This window comes from Grammomys surdaster, unplaced genomic scaffold, assembly GCF_004785775.1.
Source record: "Grammomys surdaster isolate TR1022 unplaced genomic scaffold, NIH_TR_1.0 184, whole genome shotgun sequence".
NCBI classification, from domain to species: domain Eukaryota; kingdom Metazoa; phylum Chordata; class Mammalia; order Rodentia; family Muridae; genus Grammomys; species Grammomys surdaster.
In genome coordinates this window covers 5,957,885-5,978,333 of record NW_021604629.1, presented here as the reverse complement: position 1 = coordinate 5,978,333, position 20,449 = coordinate 5,957,885, and the positions used below count along the sequence as shown (strand labels likewise).

Genomic DNA, 20,449 nt, shown 5'->3' with positions numbered 1-20,449 from the left:
AACTATGTATTGCTTTAAGAAATATCACTGATGACCCTGAAACACATTATTCAAAGTGCAAGGAAACAAATAGAAAGGACTGCAATGGCCACATGTCTCCAATTACGTGAACTCTCCGAAAAGCCAAAGGTAGAGCTAAAACAGACCACAAACTAGTGCTTGCCTGCCCGAGTCTGGAGTTGCCGTGAGAAGTGGGAAGCTCTCGGTATAGGTGGTGCATGTGTGTGTACTTTATGTGGTGATGGTTACGCAACTGAGTACAATTTTCCAAACTCATTATTTACTTCTAATGAGAGCAAATTACACTTTTAAAAGGCTGGATTTAAACACAGACAGCATGAGCTGGGTGGTGGCTCCGTGGGTAAAGGCATCCTTGTAAAAGCCAGGATTGGTGGCACCATCTATAACCCCAGTGCTTTGTGGGGTGGGGGTGGAAATAGGAGGCTCCCAGAGCTGGCTGGTAAGCCAGTCGAGCTGGCCAGGGAGCTCCTGGTTCAGTGAGAGATCCTGATTCAAAAACTAAGGAGGAGAGCAGCGAAGGAAGACACTCTGTGTGCTCATACACACTAATGCATGATGCACACGTTATTAATAAACAAAATCACAGTCAATAAGCTCTTCCTCATAGTTACAAGATACAGGTTCATATCTTCATGTCCTTTAGACTTGTATAATGGTCCATTGCACCAATAAATAATGGGGCTGGAGAAACAACTCAGGGGTTGAGAGTGGGTTGCAAAGAACCCTAGTTTGGTCCCAACTCCTGTTATGTGGCTCAACAACTCCCTGTAACTCCAGATCCAGGGGATCTGATGTCTTCTGGGTTCCACAGGCACTGCCTTCTTCCCCTGCCTCCTTCTCCCCCTCCCTCCTCCCCTCCTTCTCTCTAGCCTGGAAGTAGCAGGTGAAAGAGAGGCATCTCCTTCCTCTAGACTGAAGGACAGAGAGCGATGAAGGAGCCACAGACAGGGGACTCCTACCCCTATCCCATCACAGGCTGAGATTTGTGCCGTATAAAGGAGGGGATGCCTGCATCTTGCCATTAGAGAACGCGTTCTTCATTCACAAAGCCCATGTGTGCACTTGCCCATTTTCCAGGTCATTGCTCAAAAATGGCAAAGCAGGGAGAAAAGATGGATTTGGAGCTACAAGAAAATCAACTGGTAATTGATACACTCTCCTAAATTGTCCGTCCTCTCCAAAAGCTCATGAGTCATTTTTGATTATCTGACTTCCCACCGCCACTCCCACCCTGAGACAGGGTTTCTCTGTGTAGCTCCGGCTGTCCTGGAACTGTCCAGACCAGGGTGGCCTTGAATTCACAGAGACCCTCTTGCCTTTGTCTCCCAAGTGCTGGGACTAAAGATGTAGCACCACTGCCCAGCCGATTCTCTGAATTTCTATACATGAGGGGCACAAAGGGAAAGTAGCAAATTTTTACTCTGGTAGTATTTAATCCATAGACTTATTGAGTGGAATTGATGATTTCAGCTCAGGAATAGCTTCAGCTCTTTATTGACTTATATTATTGATTTTTTTTCCAAGACAGGGTTTCTTCATGTAGCCTTGGTTGTCCTGGAACTAGCCCTGTAGACCAGGTTAGCCTCAGTCTCACTGAGATCTGCCTGCCTCTACCTCCCAAATACCAGGATTAAAGATATCCCTTTATAATTTTAAAGAAATGATACTTGGATTTATTTTTCTTGTATAAAAGGCAAATGTGGTTTGGTTGTTGTGTTGTTGGTTTTTGCTTGTTTGCTCTCTTTTTTTTGTTGTTTTTGTTTGTTTGTTTGTTTGTTTTGTTTGTTTGTTTTTTCGAGACAAGGTTTCTCTTTATAGTCCGGGCTGTCCTGGAACTCACTCTGTAGAACAGGCTGGCCTCGAACTCAGAAATCCGCCTGCCTCTGCCTCCCAAGTGCTGGGATTAAAGGCGTGCACCACCACCGCCCGGCGTTTGTTTGCTTTCTAAGACAGGGTCTTAAGGCCAGTTTGGTCTTGAACTGGCTATGGAGCTGTTTGCCTTTGAACTTCTGATCCTCATGTCTCTATAACCCAAGTCACCAATCTGTTTATATCATGGTAGAAATCAAACTCAGGGTTTCCAGCATACTAGGCTCTCTACTCACGAATCACACCCGCAGGCACCCCAAATGTAACTCTAGGCATTCGTACATTGCTTTGTATGCACACTGTGTTCATTTACTGTTGATTTCTAGCCATACAACTAGTTCAATTCTTTTGGATATTCTATATATTTGACCTTATTTTATAAGAGTAATGGCAGATTGGATTCCCCGGGAGTTTTCTTTTTCTGACCTTATTTCACTGTTTGGAAGCTCACTATGTTGAGCCGTGATGACACATGTAGTAATAATAAAGTCCATGCGTGTTTTGGGTTAAACAAAACCCATTTAATGCTCACATTCCCAGGTCTAGACCATGTGTCAAGAAGATTCTAAGTGCTGATGACAGCTTCCCTATTCTTCAGATGGCCTCCTTTGTCTGTGATCTTGCATGAAGGGAAGATGGAGGCTCTATCTAACCTCTCCTGGTAAAGACCCTAAGCCCCTTCACAGGGACCACATCCACATAATTCCATATAACTGCAATCACCTCCCAAAAGCTCTGCCTCTGAATATCATCCCATTGGGGATAGGGTAGGAGCTTCAGTATGAGAATGTGACAGAGTTGGGGGACACAGTGGACACCAGATATCACTGGATGCACCAGTCTCCATCTCTTCGTGTGGTTTTGTTCCTTTTATCTTCCATGGGAGTTATGTGCACTGATTTCCTAATGTTTACCCAAGCTTGTATTCCTTGGAATGAGCACCATTTTGTTACACATGATGATGCTTGCCCTGTTACACTCAACTTGCTAGTATTTTGAATTTATGCTCACTAGTGGGATTAACCTATGGTTTCCCTTTTATTGCCCTTGTGAGTGTAAGGAATTCATCTCAAACAACTACAGGAGCATATTTAGGAACAAGTCTTGTGCACCATCACCATGCCCTTGGTCACCCTTCTCCCCACCCCTACCTGCATACGCGTTCTACATCAGCCTTCTACTTTCAGAATTTTCATGGCTCATACCTCGGGCCATGGGTCTGAATTCTTCCATAGCTACTACAGGGTAGATGCTGTGATAGAGGACAAACAGTACCAGACTGTTGGAAGATTGACACCCAATGACAACTGGTAGGTGGGGCTTTACCTGAGAAGCCAATTGCTCCCTTTTCTTTCTTTCATTGGTAACTACAAGACTTTATTCCTCTTTGCAACATTTCTAGAAAACCCCAAATGCCAAGAATCACATATGCTGAGTGACCTCAGGTGAGTAACTCCAGTGTAAATTACCAAAGCTCAAATATTCTAATCTATGAAGCTTGCCAAGTACTGACATGAGGTTTCAGGAGAGAGATTCCATATCTGATCAAAAATGATGGGTTGGAGTCAACAAATAGGTGCATTAAAAACATGTAACCTTACTTCCAAACGATGTAAGAAAATGCATATGAAACAGAGATGGATCTCCTGTTGAGATTTGAGTCCCATCTCCAAGTTATCTCATTATTACGTCCAAATACTTAAAAATCTGAAATACTCTGGATCTTACATGTTTTGGGTAAATGACCTGGATACCTCAAGGACTGTAACTTGGCAGTCTGTAGATTAATACATGACACATGGCACTGATGTCTACTGACTTCGGTATTCCTCTTGTACACCCTGCCCTGAACGTGCATCTCCTATATATTAGCAGCTTCCCTCTCCACTCAGACTCTATATTCTAGAAGATCTAAGCTATGAATCCTGTACATAAGAGTACACAGGATTTCGCTCCTTAGGTTTGTGTGGTACCATTAGGAACAACTGTGGCTCTCTTTAATGATTTCAAGGCCACCATTCCATTACACTCATCTTTATGAGATTATTTTCTGAAGTTATCTGTTTTCTTTCATCTGTATTTTCAACCTTCTTGGCATAAGAACTTACTAGTATGTCTTTATTATCTATCATAGTTCATGTAAAATCTGTAGCGATGCCCCATCTTCCTGTTGTTATTTTGGCGCTGTCCCAAAGCTGAAGATTTCTCTATATAACATCTGAAAAGTCAAGTTTGAACTTTGTTCATCTATTTGATTCCTAATTAGTTTACTGTGAGTCTTTCCCTCTCCTCCTTGTTCCTTCCTTCTATCTATTTGTCCTTTAACTTTGGGAAGAGAATGACTAGCTCAGCTTTCACCTCCTTCTTATACAATGTTTTTTTTTGAATGCATGCCTCCTAGAGACTAATTTGTCTTCAACACACACAGATCCACCTGCCTCATGAGTGCTGGGATTAAGTTGTGTGTCTGGCTACATTCTATATATTTTAGTATGCAGCATTTCCTTAATTTTATTTTTGCTAGAGCCTCAAACTAGTGTAGCCTATGCTGACTTCCTAGATTACATAGATTACAAGCATGAGCCATCACACTCAACCTCTTAACCTAAGGCTAATTTTATTTCCGTGGCATATTTTTCTTATGAATTAAAATTGTTTATTCATCCTGAGGGGTGTGTTGTGTGTGTGTGTGTGTATTCCTTTAAAAGATTCTCTCTATATTGATTTCTACTCCAATTGCATTAAGGCCAGAAAATATTCTTATTATAGCAATACTTTGACATATAGAGATTTGCTTAATTTTCAAGTATACGGTTTCCAGTTGTTCCCTTAAACGTGAAAAAAAACCAACGGGGATATATTGTATATACAGTGTTCACTAATGCAAAATGTCTATACATTCTTCATACTGGCTTGTTTCACTGATGACTGAGAGAAATGTGTTTGATCTGAGGCAGTTTCTTATTTTTGTCTCATATCCATTAAGACACAATTATCAAGGGGACATTTAGATTTAGAACACTTCCCCAATATCTGCCCAAGTTCGTATCACTTATACACTAAGGATAAATCCTCACCAAGATCCAGACAGAAAAGTTGGGTCCTTGCTTCTAGAAAACGGGAATCAGCAAGAGCTATAGGACCAACCCAGTCTGAATTCTTCCCAACAGGAACTGGGGAACTTTGCCTTGGAGCAAAACTTGAGAACATGAATCTGGACTAGATTATGGACAGCCACTGGTATACCGGGTGCCCTTCTGCAATTCAGGTATTAATGTCCCAGTGGAAACCAGGTGCTATTTCTAATGTGCTGCTGGGCAGCCCCTTGATGCTTGAAAGAAACTATGGTCAAGACCATACTCCTGGGCTGGATTGATAACTAGAGTAGAAACTAGAGTGTGCACTTCCTGTGTGCCAAAGATCCAGACACTGCAGTGAAACTACAGTGAATAGGACCAATGCTGTTGAGAAACTCGGTGGCTTACAGTCAAGGCTTGGTGACAGAGGATACTGACATCGAATTGTATGGAGATAATAGGACTGATGAAAGCACTCAGCTGTCAGACGCAAAGGAGAAAAGACAACAGGAGGTAAGTGGACAGGGCAAGCCAGGGGCGAGGAAGAATGCCAGCCATTGGAGGCACTGCTTGGCTGCTTGAGAAATCAATGTTCTGACTGGGTGAGGAGATTCAGCTGCTGCACTCAGTCAAGGCCACCATTCCTGGGATTGGAGGGATTATTCAGTTCATGTGAAGGACCTGAGTTTGATCCCAAGAACCATCACTATAAAATGAGATAGGCGTGGTAGGATACACTCATCATCCTGGCCTTGAAGGGGTGGAGACAGGAGGATCTCTAGGACTCACTGGTCGCCACAGAGCTTTATTGGCAAGCTTTAGGACCCAGGAGGACTACTTCAAAGGAAGCAAATGTTGCTGAGGATGATCCTGAGGTTGTCCTCCAGTCTATAAACACCCACACAGACACCCCCCCCACCCCCACCTTAAAATACCTCTCTTACTCAACTTGTCCAGACTTGAGCTTGTCCTGTTGATGGAAAGGAAAACTGGGTGGCTTGTGGGACCTACAGTTATAACCACTTACCAGGGTATCTACTACACATCAAAGAGAGACTACCCTTTTAGGGTTATTGAATATTAGGACATTTTTTTAAAAATGGCTTATAGTGGGGGTGGTAAGTATTCTCCCACATATTGCAAAAGGCCAGAAATTCTTTTAGATTCTGTGGCCTACAGGGTCTTTGTTATAGTCAACTCTGCTATCAGTATGAAATAAGTCACAGCAGTAGACTAACAAACAGTAATGCCTGTGTCCCAGTAAGACACTGCATTGGCCAGTTTCCTGACTGCCAGCTTTGGGTATGGCCAGTATTCATAAAAATTCTGTATGTACTTGAAAATAACGTACAACCACCAGTTGTGCGCTTCACCATCTTGTACTTAGTACATTAGAACACACTCATCCAATCGTGCTGTATGTGTGTGCTCTATAAATGGAATGCCTACAACCCACTATGACCATTGGTTTATCCCCTTTACTTTGTAGCGAGGTTAACGGGCACATGTTAATTTTGTCCTTTATTCCACATCAATCCAAACTTGTACCATTGTGAAGTAATCCTCACTGGCTCTAGTGAGAATTTATACTGTGAGTGAAGATTAATGAAGCTGTATTAGTCTTCTTGTTGAGCTTTGATTTATGTTTTTCATACTAAGATTACATTATTTACAAACGAATGGAAGTCCATTCATTCTCTCCTTCCAACCTGTGGGTCCCAGGGATTGAACTCAAGTAGTCAGGCTTGATGGTACGTGATTTCACCCACTGATTCACCTTGCTAGTTGTATTTATCTTCAGTCTTTCTGAGGTTTTTATTTGGTTCCTTATCAATAATGCAAAGCACACATTTTAAGTCTTAGCTTCTTAAGAGGTTAGAGTGAATGAAAACATTTGCTGAGGAGAAAGGCAGTGAGAGGCCTATTTGCTGTCATGACGACTGGGGCATACTTGATGAATAGGCGTTGGCCAGAAGCAGCGCATATGCACATAGCAAGCTAACAACATGGGAGTGCATGCCTTTTATTCTAAGACTATTGTGATTCACAGGAGAGATGGCTTTCTTGTTGATTCTGGAAACAGAGTCTTATGTAGCCCAGGTCGTCCTCAAAACTAAGTATGTAGCTGAGGGTGGTTTTGAACTCTTGATTCTCTCATCTCTACCTCCTGTGTACTGGGATCAAGGGCATGGAGTACTTCACCTCATGTTTTCTGTGCTAGGGTCAGAACCCCAAGGCCTATGTGTACGCTAGGCCAGCATTCTACCAATGAGCTACATGGTGAGCCTATTTTTGTCAATTTTAACAGAGTATCGAAGATAGACAGGACAGCTGACTGTGGCTGTTTAAGAAACCCTGTAAGGGGGGGGGGGGCTGGAGAGATGGCTCAGTGGTTAAGAGCACTGACTGCTCTTCCAGAGGTCCTGAGTTCAAATCCCAGCAACCACATGGTGGCTCACAACCATCTGTAATGAGATTTGATGCCCTCTTCTGGTGTGTCTGAAGACAGCGACAGTGTACTCATAAATAAAATAAATAAATCTTTAAAAAAAAAAAAAAAAAAAAAGAAACCCTGTAGGGCATACCTAAAGCTCTAGTGATCAGGCACAGTGGACACAACCACAGCTCCAACACCCTCCCGTCCACATACTAACCCCTACCACATACAGGGCACATATGAGTAGGTAAGATGGCTCAATGGGTAGAGGCACTAGCTGCCAAGCCTGATGACGTAAGTTCAATTCCCAACACACATGTAGTGGAAGGAGAGGACTGAGCAAGCCATTGGCTGGTGTAGATTTCCCACCCCAACAAAATAAAAGAACTTAAGAAAAAAGAAGGCAGATTTCATTCTCAACAACACAGACCATTGCAGATAAGAAAGGTGACCCACACTTTCATTTTCTTTATTTTTCATTGATACTGTATGGATACAAAGTTTCTAGAAAGCTACAAAATGTCTACCACTTTATCAAGAAGGCATCAAAATGTGTCACTTTGCAAAGACATGAAAACACCTGCAGGAACTGACACAAAAATAGCATTTTTAGAGTGATGAAATAATTGCACTTAACTGTCATGGGTATTAAAGTTATCACACATATGTACCGCGAAAGCTAGAATACATTTGTTTGTTTGTTTTTTACAAAGCACTTTATAAAAAAATTCTCTGCACACAAACCCTATAATTTTCATATAACTATCATACTAAAGATAAATTCACTTTAAAGCCAACACTTAGAACATTTTTTTTAAACAAAAAGGTACCAGTACCTAAACACAAACGTTAACAAATACGAGAATACTGTACTGCTGGGAAGTTTAGCCAAATGCCTTTTGAAAGTTTCTGCAAACAGTTTAAGAAAACATGAACGAGCCACTTGACCCTCTTCTCCCCAGTCTCCCCCAGAGGAACCCAGTCACCCAGGGGCTCAGACTCCGGCCCAGTCCCGGCAGCAGTACAGTAACAAAAGAGCTACTGACCAGATGAAATGCTTACGCCACAAGCCCATCCTATACACTTTACACGAGAGACAACAGAGAAGCCGTGAAGTCGTTCAGAAGCTGAAGGAACACATGTGGCAAAACCCAATTTACATAAAATTTGAGTGTATCAAAGAAGTAAAGGCTTTTCAGGTTTTTTAAAATGTTACAAAAAAAATATTTTTTGTCATTTTCAGGCACGTACTATTTTTGTTTTTACTGTTTTTTTTTCCTTGTCTGAAGTCATAAGCCCACTGAAAAAGGCCTAGAGAAGTTGATCTTTCAAGGAGGTGACAGGAGATGTACATCCTTTTTTCTTTTTTAAATAAGTGCAGTTAATAATCTATTTTACACATTGAAACTAATCACAGAAAACAAATTAATTTGTAAAACAAAACCACAAAACTCATAGACAGGTTTTTTAACAAGATAGATGTGTGGATTCTGCCCGCCTCTCTTAGAGAGAGAACGTCCATGGTAAAAACCGACAAAGGCCAGGCTGGGCAAGGCTGGGGTCTAGTGGGACCTGATCCCACGGTTGTGAATGACTAGGGTGGGAGACACACATAAAGGCTGCTTTTATCTAAAATGAAGTAGTGTGGGGCACGGGACCCAATGCAGACTCACAGAGAAAACAAGTTACAGCTTAGGAAGGAACAATAAATACAGATATCTCAACTTAGTAAATGGCACGTGACTTCAGTGAGGCCTACCCTTTGCAACATAGTAAATTTAAAACATAAAACCTTCATTTTAAAAGATATAAGCCAAGAGTTCAGGAGAGAAAACTACTACAAATGAGACAGCAATGACTAGAAAGAGGCACAAGAGAACACACATTTGACTAAGTTCTTCAAGTTGTGGTGCGTCCCTGCCAGGGAGGAATACAAGACAGCAAACTACTAACTCTAACCTGTGCTAAGAAATTATCCTTTTCATTTGATAGTTGTTTTTCTTTTAGAAAATAAAGCAAAAAAAAAAAAAAAACCCAGAAACTAGACCTTTATATATACTCACAACTTGGGGTGGATACAAATCACTCAGGCAATTTCAGAGCCCAGAGAGGCTATCCCTTAGACACTAGGGAGGGACGGAGAGAAGGTATGTGGTAGAGTTTTGAGGCTAACTTTTCAGAGTTGTCTGTCATTACTTTTACACTTACATCAGCAAAGGAAGAAAAACAAAACAAAACATCTATTTTTTTTCCTGGCTTCTTTTTGCCTCTTCTGTTCTTTTTCCTTAAGATAGGTATGGGGTTTCCAGATGCAAAAATGTTTTACTCTAAGCTGACACACACTTCAAAGAGTTGGCTGAGGACTAGACCATCCTTGAAAATGCCGAATTGCAGTGTGCTCTTCGCAAGTCTCTCAGCACATTCGGACATCCAGAGCCAGCAAAACTGCCCAGAGACACTTCAACTGCAATGACCTAATGAACCCATTTTTAATTTTTGTTCTGCACTGTCATCTCAATGCGAGGCTTCCAACAACCAAACGTGTAGGCAGGCAAGTGCGCACTGTCGTCCCAGTGGATGAGAGTCTCCACAGTCTGGACGTGGACACAGAGGGGAAGGCAGAGCCATGGTGTCCGCCCACTGGCCGGGATTCAGGTGCTTGTGCGTAAGTTCCTTCCCAGGGATGTAGAGCTGGGTGATGAGTTGTGGACATGCCGGGGAGAGGCGGCACACACAGACACAACAGTTCGCAGGCTCCCCACTGCCACACTGTGCTGTACAGGACAGTGGTGGTAGGGTTCCCCACCAGCAGGCCAACTCACAGCAGGCAGGGACCACACGGTGCTCGGTGCTCTCATGAATACAAGCCTGCAGTTGGTTGGTTACTCATCCCGGTTAACCAAAGGCATTACGGTGATCTCGAAATATTTTTGGTCTCTCTACAAATTGTCGTTATTATGGTGGCACTTTCTAAGCTGGAATCTCGAGCCAAAGGCACTTTCAAGCTGGAGTGCAGAAGATTCACAAATAGCTAAGTATTTGGTCATGGATTGAAAAAGGCATCAATGAAAAGTACAATTCTGCTCTTCATAGCAAGCTGCGGAGCTGCAGCCTTTAGTTTTGGTATGGATACATAAGTGAGAGCATGGTCAAAGAACTGACTTGGTTTCTGATTCAGGTTGTTGGAAACCAAGTCATCAGCTTCCTATAGAGCTGGATTTAAAAACGGGCTTTTGAAACACAAATGAGAACGATTTTGGCTTGTCCTGCTTCTGATATGGGGCCAATCGGCAAGTGGACACCCAGAACAGGATGAGAAAAGGCTGGCGGCTCCAAGGTTTCACTAAGGCACTGCTTTACTGGGAGGAGGCTTTGGCAGCTGTGAACTGAAAACTATGAGAAGTAACAGTAGTAAGAGAACCGCTTCCAGCTTACAGAAGGGCTCACGGTTCCCAGGCAGCCTGTCACACTGACACCCTGCGACGTGACTTCCCCAAGATTTAAGGCTTTTCAGGAACGACACGTGCAGGGCTTAGCCACAGAAACATCAACACAGAAGAAGCCAGCAACTCAAGCATCCTCCTAATGTCACAGGTGAGGACACCAACACACAGGTATTCTACCCTTCCTTAGGACAAGGTGTGGTACACCAGAGCATATACAAAATTATACAAATTACAGGTACCTGGTTTGTAAAACTGACCATCATGTGACTTCAATAATATATGGTTGTATAAAAATGATGGCTAATGCCACCACGGTATTGAAGCCTAAAGAAGATCTGAATCTAAAAGTCCTCTGAAGAATCTTAACACCAAGGGTTCTCTTTTGGCTGGTGTGTGGGCAGGACTTTGCTGCTGGGACATGTGGTAAATAGAAATTTGACTCAAAGCCTGTGGCTGGAGAACTGTCTTCTGAGAAAACAAAAGGCGCATCAGCCTCACCATCTACTTGTGGTCCCCAGACAGCTATAGGGGAACTGAACTGACCCTGTCCATGCATTCTCAGGAATCCCAGAGCACCAAGGAAAGATGGCTTCCACCCAGGAAAGGCTGAAGATGAAAGAGAAGCCCTCACCCCTGCCTATGAACAAATAGCTAGGAGACTGGACCAGGCACCTCTCATCCCTTTAAGATGAAGGGGAATGGACTGTGCTCTCTTTTAGTTTGAATACGAGGCACCTTCTGGAAAGGATCCAGACCTGCTCCATCCCTAAAGATGGAAGCGATACAACAGACAGCACGGAGCATGAGGCAGACGGCAGAAGCAGTGTAGAGGAGATAGACCCTATCCAGAAAAGGATGAGGTGGAGACTGGGAGCTTGTGAGAAAGAGCCACGTGGGGGAGGGGAGTTTTTCTTTTTAAGCCCTGGGAAAGGGAAGGCTAAAAAGCCAGATCAGAAATGCTCTTTAAACAGATGGCCACAGGAAGGGTGCTTTCCCAGACATGAGAGAAAGAGCAGCAGGAAAGAGATGCTGGCTGTGCAGGAGCCTCACTGTCACTTGCTTCTTCCTGACCTTAAAAAATTGGGGGGTGGGGCAGTGTCAGGTCATAGAAGAGATTTCATGAAAAACTGGTTATCAATATGCTAATGTGACCAATAAGAGAAAGGGTAGCCATTTTCAACTAAGGTTGAAGCTTGCACAACCCAGGGCAATCATCTGTGAAAACCATGGAAGTGGAATTCTAAATTCTCCAACCTTGCACAGGGCATGGCCAATTAACTGGTCCAAAATGTCCCTGTCCCTGGCTGGACTCTGGTGGGGGGGGGGGTCCCAGGACATGTTCTGAAGAAGTTTTGGGTTGACTTTGTCTTTTCATTGGAAAGACAGCCTCTAAACTATGTAGTGGCTAAGTAAGATGTCTACATTATGTCCATGACAGATCTGTCCCAGTCACTGGGAGATAGCACTGGGGACGGAAGAGTGAGGGCAGGGCTCAGCAATGGTTTCCATAAGCTTTAGGAAACTGAGAAGAGGGCAGACAGAGCCAAGGACTAGAGACTGGGATTAAAGGTTAGAACACAACCTCCCGCCCCAAACCCAGGCTTTCACTTGGGAAATAAAGCAACTTTGGAATATCTGGGTCACTGATTAAGACAGGGAAACTCCAGAAGATTTACAGAACTTACAGCTACCAGCGCTGAAGACAGAGCAGAGACTGTAAGAACAGGAGGTGAAGTGGGGGGTATGGAGCAAAATGGCATCTTCTGGACATGACAGGGCCATTGTGTTATAAACTCACAGCAACTGTGAGAATAAGCTGGTCAACATTCCAAGCTACCGAGAGTTGATGTTTCTCAGGGAAGAGAACTCAGTTTAAGAGTGTGGTTCCTGGTAGGCTTACCATGTTCCAATGGATGTCCCCGTACCTGTGAGTATACAGGCAGCACAAATTGGCCATGGTGGGTGTGCTGGCTAGTTTTATGCCAACTTGACACAAGCTATAGTCATCTGAGAAAAGGGAACCTCAATTGAGAAAATATCTCCCTAAGAATTGGCTGTAGGCAAGCCTATAGGGCGTTTTTCTAATCAGTGATGGAGGCGGGGAGAGCCCATTGTGCACAGTCCCATCCCTAGGCTGATGGTCCTGGATTCTAGAAGAAAGGAGGCTGAGCAAGCCATGAGAAGCAATCCAATAAGCAGCACTCCTTCATGGTCTCTGTGTCAACTTGTGGGCTCAGGCTCCTGCCCTGACTTCCTACACTGATGGACTAGGATGTGGAAACATAAGCCCACTTTATCTCCCAACTTGCTTTTGGGCATTATTAACATCACAGCAATATAACTATAACTAAAACTAAGGTTATTTTCTTTTTGGGTGGGGTGTAAAATAAGAAGGTGGGGGAAAAGTGTGGAGGGGTGAATATAAAGAATGTTATAGCTGTTTTAAGAGCAAAGATAAATCAGCTCACCCCCACCCCCACCTCCTACTGCCCAGAAAGGCATTAGGAAGAAGAGGACCGGACAGTGAGGCAGCAGACACGCCACCCTGACTCTGTCAAGTCTTACCCTCCCGACTGCCAACCACTATCCTCTAGCTGGTACTTGGGAAATAAATTCCCAGAGCCTTAGTGGTACAGAGGAGCAGCTCCGCTCCTGAGGGGCAGACCTCTCCCCTATCACATTCTGGGATGACCTATAGCCACAGGAGATCATTTGTACCCATTCATTCATTCATTCATTCATTCATTCATTCATTCATTCATTCATTCATATCTTCCTGGTCTCAAGACACAGAGGGCTCTCCTCTTGAATAAGAACATAGGAAATCAAAGCTGAAGAAACCTCCCTAAAAGGGTTGTCCAAAAGATTAATTAATGTCACATCCAGAAGACATCTTTAAACACCTGGTCTGCAGACAGATGTTTGCAGGGGAGAAACTCAGGGTAGCCATTCCTTTGAGAGCTGGCTTAGAAACAGGGAACCTAGGCAGTTCTCCTAAGGAGAAACAGTGCCCCATTGGCTTAAGGAGGCACACTGCAAATGGAAAACTCTTGAACATTCTTCTCTGGTCTTCCCAGGGATGAGGGAGGCTGCTGGGAGGAGAGGGTAAATCCAGGGTGGTTCTTTTAACTACATGCCAGCCACACCTACCCACTGATGACCAAAATACTCTGAATAGATATAAGCAGTCAGAGCAGAAGCCGGAACAAAGGCGTGTGTGTCTCCTGGATATAGCAGATACAGAATTTTACTTTATAGCCTTAGTGCAAAAAACAAGCCATGCTTTTTGTTTTTAACGTAAAAAGTTTGTACCATTTCTATTGTGTTTACATATTCCTAACAGTCGTGTTGTGTGTGCTCACACATGTGAGTGTGTGTAAAGAAACTCTTACTTTCCTCTTAACTTCCCTGGGAAGTAGAGGGGTTAACATTTCTTGCTTCCCCAGTGAAAAAGCACTTAGGGAAGTAACCAGAGGCTGGCCACATCAGACCAACTCTGCTGGGCAATGCTTTGGAATATTCTCTTGGTAAGAGAATGAGGGAATCTGCTTGAAAAGATGAGACAGAAAGTGGGGTGGGGGGCACTGAGGCTTATGGACAGATGCCTTTAGAGAAAATATATCCATGTCTATAATGCAGAGAGGCGATGAGCAACTAGCAAACTGACAAAACCAGGAGCTCAAAGAGCTGAGCATCAACATGTGCATGGACACAGAGCTATAGTCACAGATGCTTCCTGTACACACTAGGCTACCAGAAACAACCTATCCACAGGCTGGCGAGGAGGCTTGTGACAGTGACATTCTGGGCAGCAGAGACACCAAACCTGATGAGCCTTCTGCTTGCTCGGTTGATGACAATTTTCTTCCAGCCACAGGATTCTGCATCCTTTGCAACTCACAGTGCAGTATTCATGCCAATTTTTAAATTTGCTATTAAATTTCAGTGGTTCAAATGTGAACTCGTCTCCATAAAAAATTTGGTGGACCATATAAAATGTAACTGCACACACAAGACTATAACATTGTAAGCTTAGACTTGTTTCAGTATTATCTACTTATTGCAAAATGAACTGTCTTTTCTTTCTCATTAAATAATGAATTATCACATTAGTACAATACAATTTTACATTTTTAAATATACTATATATGTTAAGGATAAGGGGTGATGTTTTCCTCCTTTGTAACACCTGTTTCAAGAGTTTAATGAATTAGGGTATTAGTTTTAACCTTGGGGGTTGGGGGAAGGTACAAATTTGTCTCATTAGGATATTTCAACCAAGTATGTCTTAAGGCTATAGTTTAACATTTGGTTTTAAAAAGAAAGAAGATTTCATTTAAAAAATAATTTAGTGAATTACATTCTTCCATAACTTCCACCCTAATTAGTTACAAAGATAAGTCTAAAGAATCTTAGTTTTCCTGTACTAATTTACATTTATATTTAAAGATTAATTTTACTTGTATCTTAAAACAAGAATTTTATGTCGGAAAAACATAAAAAGAACTAAATACATTTGTATAAAGGGAGTCAATGCCCCGTGGCCAATCCTCTGTCTCAGTATTTTCTACCACAACAGGAAACAGGTCTGCAGAGAGGCTTAGCTTAGGCTGGTAAGATTCACCTTCCCCAAGGGATTGTGGGTTGCAGATCTGAGGAATACACAAAAAACTGTATCACAACTTCACAGCTACAATGATAGCATGAACACATGGAAAAAATAAGTTCACTCGAACAGGATTTAGAAAGGTCAGGGTGGGACCCAGGGGGCCAGGGTAGCACCCTGTGTGGTGAGGTTTACAGTCAGTCGTTCGATAATGGAGAGTGTGTGTGTGCACATATGTGTGTGTATATACAGATATCTCTCTATATAAATAACAAGGTTCAGTCCTTTACAAGCCTGTAGATATGATGCTGTGCTCCATGTTCACTATTCGATACTTCAAATACACAGGCCATACAGAGGAGAGTTTCTTGTGTATCCCTGTTTGTTACCACCTGTTAAAAAAAAAAAAGCATATGTACCATCACACCACATAAAAGATAGCACGGTCAATCTGTTCTACATTCGGAAGACTGTAAGTCTCACTGGAACCCCACAAAGCCCACCTGATGCTGCTGTTCTCTGCTGACCCAGGCTATACCTCTCACAATGTGTTAGGAGATACTCAATGTCCCTGTGGGTTTCTCTCCCTCATATCTATGATCTTAGCCTCTTTCTGATCTGAGCCCTGGCTTTCCTCCTCACGCTGGCCGGAGGCCCCCATGCTACCTCAGAAGGAACATTTTGAAGGACAATCTGATCAAATGTGCTTCACAATGCTTCAATGATTCTCTGTGACTTTCATGTTCAAAATCATTTTGGGCTTGAGTGCCTTATCTTGCTTGTCAAGGGCCCAATTTCCCCTCTGCAATGGTCTGCTTCACCATGTAAGTTTCCCTTGCCTCCAAGTTCAGGGTCCTTTACTGAAAAGAATAAAGGCTCACTTCTGATTTTCTCTGTGGAGTTCTGTGATTCACATAGACTGGTGTTTTTCAATATCCAGCTCTTCCAGTGAACTGTGAAGAACTGAGACCATGTCTTCTGGTTAACCAGCTCAGGAATGGACGCCATGATTGAGCATCTGCTGAGTGAGTAAACCTTATGATGGCCACTAATGCTGTGTGCCCACTATGTATCAACTACAGTATAACATGCTTGGCACGGGACCTCACAACTCTGACTGAGTACTACTGTTCCCCATGGCAAAGAGGAGGCTGAGGTGCCATCTGCTCGGGACTAACCAGCTCAAAGCTGCTACTTCACCTATAGGTCTTCCTCACCTCTGAGCTAGGTCATGTCACCTCAGCACTACGCCCATCTCTGCAAGACATCGGTGATAATGTTATTTTCCATTCATTACTGGATGAACGCCTGTCTCCCCCATCTGACCTTGGGGTGACAGACTCACTCAGCTAGTCCATTGAAGTATTCCTAGCACCTGATACCAATGTATGCACTCAGGAAAAAGTCTTACTTGCTTGGTAAATATGAAAAATGTCTGCTTATCCTTCAACAGTCACACCTTCTTTACCATTCCTGAGCCCACCTCATCTACCTCTAAACTTCAATGGTGTCTCGTTCAGAAATACTCAACAATTTAAATGACCGTGTACCATAACCTGCTCATCTTCTCCTTTGATGCAAAGGCCCTAAGTTACCATGGCACACTATGATCAAAAAATCACTTCTCAGCAGCCGATGCTATACCCACGGTATGCCTGCGGGAGTGTAAAGAAAGATTCTCACTGGTCAACTTGGAGGTGAAGACTACAGATTTATGTGATCCATTTATTCATGGAGACAGCTATGGAGACAGCAAAGCTTCAGTTCAAACTTTCTGACTGTGCTGATCACCACGACCTTGAGTCGAAGGGACTCCTTAACCACAAAACGATACTGCAGTTCATGGGAAGACTTTTACAGTAACATTTACAAAGTGTCTTTGTATCTAGCATAAAGCTTGTGATTTCTCAGACACAGCCATTTTCTTGTAAATCCGTTCTGTCTGTCTGTCTGTACAGAAGATTTAAAAATCCAGGGCCTCATGTATGGTAGACCAAATTCTCTATCACTATGTATCCCTAGGCTTCTTCTCATTTTGCTTTAAAATATTTGATTTTACCTCATATGTGTGAGTAGCTGCCTATCTGTGTATATGTGTAACATATACCTGGTGCCCAGAGGCCAGAAGAAGGTTGTTAGAGCCCCTAGAATTGGAGTTACAGATGGTTATAAGACATTGTGTAGGAAACTGTAGCAGGAGCTCTTAACTGTCAAGCCAGCTCTCCAGCCCCATCTTTTCATTATTTATTTTACGACAGGGTCTCACTAAGATGCCGAGGCTGGCCTTGAACACTCTGTAGCCTAGGCAGACTTTGAAATGTGCAATCCTCTTGCCTTGGCTTCCTAAATAGATAGGATTACAGGCCTATACCACTAGGCCCAAGAAGACAGCAGGCACACGTGGCTTGTGATTCACCTTTGTCCTTCCCAGCTCTGCTTGGGGCTCTCATTGCCACTATGTGTTCAGTTCAATCTCAATGCAACAGGATACAACCAGAGAGCCTAGCCTACCAGTCATCAAGATCTTAAATTGGCCTGATAACCCACTTTTACTTAGCAAAGTGGTAGCCAGCAGCTGCTAATAAGAGCTAGAAAGTACAATTTCTCCTGTCCATCAACTGGATGTTTTCATCTTTGGAATCCTGAAGTCCACGATTTTCTAAGGCAATGATATTATTTCTAACAAATGTTTCTTGGAAATTATTAATTGTTTATGTCAAAATATTTAACTCCTTAATGACACTCTGCTATTGAGAAGGGTTTCCTATAGCCTAACATGGCCTTGAACTCCTGATCCTCCTGCCTCCATTTGCCAAATGCAGGGAGATAGATATAGATATTTCTACATATATAGAGAGAGATCTCTATCTCTATATCTATATCTATCTATCTATCTATCTATCTATCTATCTATCTATCTATGCCATTATGACTGGCTTTAATGACACATTTTAACCAAACTCAGCGAGGTCCAGAATCGTGGAAGTTCTATGTCCCAGAGGCATATTGCTGACAAGTACCTGGGCTCTCTAACAATTAGGGGCCTGGCTCTGACATCTCAGGGCAACATTCAATTTAGCCAGGCTCTCTGAGGCAGAGTCCAGACTGGTGTTATCACAATCCTCAACCTGCAGTCACAGACAGAACTGCAGCTGAAATTCTTGCTAAGAGAGTAGGTGGCTACCACCTAAGAATTCAAGTCACTGATGTGGTTTTAAGACCTAGAAAGGAATACCACACTTCCTGCCTGCTCCCCAGTGTTAAGGCCTGCACTTGCTTTTGTTTGTGTGTATGTTTAGGCCAGAATTTGATCTTGCATGGCCTTCTTGCTCACTCTTCCATCTTATTTAATATTTTTTGACTTTTGGAGCTATAATCTCTATCTAAATACAGAGTACTCTGATTAGGCTAGGCTGGCCAATGGCCTCCAATGAATGAGGTACCCATCCCCACTTCCCCAGTGCTGGGTACTAGAGGCAGTGCCATGAGGCCTGGCCTTTTGTAGGGCAGAGAAACTGTACTTAGCTCTCATGCTTGTGTGGCAAGGTCTTTCCTGACTGAACCATCTTCCCTAGTTCCCACACACTTGGACTGCAGTAGGGTACAGTTCTGAGACAGATACCCGCTCCCTCCCACCGCTCACTCTGCAAACTGCTCATCTTCCACCAAAAGGATCCTGGTGACTATTAAAGATGGGCATTTTCCCAGACTTCTAGGTTCTAAGCTTTAGGAGCATACAGACAGTTGAGGCTCCACTGAGAGTCTCTCTCTAGAGAAAGTCAAGCTTGTATGCTTGTATCCACCCATGCATATTGATCCTAGGTCTGAGTTCTGAGATTTCAGTCCCTGATGGCAGGGACTCCAAATTCTGGCTATGCCATGACTACTTAGATTGCTAGGTTTGCACGGCAAGCACCTTTACCTGAGCCACTTCATTGGCTTGTCTAAAGACAGAGTTTCACTATGCACTCCAGCCTGCTCCCAATCTCCTGATCCCCCTGCCTTAGACTCCTAAGTACGGGGATTACAGATATGTACTACCACATAAGGCTTAAATCAGAGGCTTCCTTCCTTAAATGGGAAGGGAATAGGTGGAAAGAAACCTTTCAAACCAAAACAGTATATATCTGATTGAGAACCAACACAACAGGTAAGGGATTCCCTGGATAAACACTCAGGCTCACCATTCTAGTAACAGCCTTCAGAGGCAGCCTTCAGAGGCTGTAGGACCTTAGGGGTGCCCTTGCCAGCCCCTCAGGAGGACTGCACTCACTGAGGTTTACTTTGGCATCCTGACCTTTCAGCTTAATCAAGGGCTATTTTCTTTTTAAAAAAATTCTTATAAAACTCATTACTGACTATTTTATGAATATGTTTTGAGGACAAAAGCCTCTGACTCAGGCAACCAATAAAGAATCATGATATTAGAACTTGTTGAGCACCAGGTACTCAAGTATCCTCGCTGAAAACCTGGCTTCCTTCCCACCCACCTTCCTCACTGTCCCCAACAAGCCTCAGCAAAGGCTCTACCAATGCCAACCAGGAGAGAGACAAATATTACCAATAATATGGTGAAGTTTTCCAAAACACTGTTCATCATATATTTCTCTGGTAGGTGTTTGAGCTTGTGGATGAAGTTAATCATATATTCACACATCGGCGAGCGGTTTATTCGGTACACGAATCGGCCATTCTCGAACCTCGCATACTCCGTCTGTGAGGAAAAAGAGGTTTGAGTATCTCTATATTTCCAAACAGAGAAAGGCTGCTTTTGAACTTTTCAACATGAATCATCTACCTAATCAAAAAGAAACTCTACCTCTAAATTTATAGCCAGGCACAGAATCTATTATTTTTCTGCAAGTTTAAAAAAATGTTGTAAAGGGTGATCTTTAAAGCATTTGATAAATCCTTCCAGTAAAAGTGTGTGTGTGGGGAGAGAGAGAGAGAGAGAGAGAGAGAGAGAGAGAGAGAGAGAGAGAGAGAGAGAGAG

The 20,449-nt window shown here is 43.1% G+C and overlaps 1 protein-coding gene across 1 annotated transcript in view; it reads right to left on the bottom strand.

Annotated features, from left to right (window-relative positions):
* Positions 1-7,836: 7,836 nt before the first annotated feature.
* The window catches only part of Tead1 (TEA domain transcription factor 1), a 223,663-nt gene continuing 211,050 nt past the window's right edge, over positions 7,837-20,449 (bottom strand). The window contains exons 12-13 of the mRNA XM_028768020.1: positions 20,018-20,170; positions 7,837-15,848 (exon numbers count right to left, since the gene is read on the bottom strand). Of these exons, the coding sequence (XP_028623853.1) occupies positions 15,735-15,848; positions 20,018-20,170 (267 nt within the window). The 3' untranslated portion in view covers positions 7,837-15,734. The remainder of the gene's footprint in view (positions 15,849-20,017; positions 20,171-20,449) is intronic.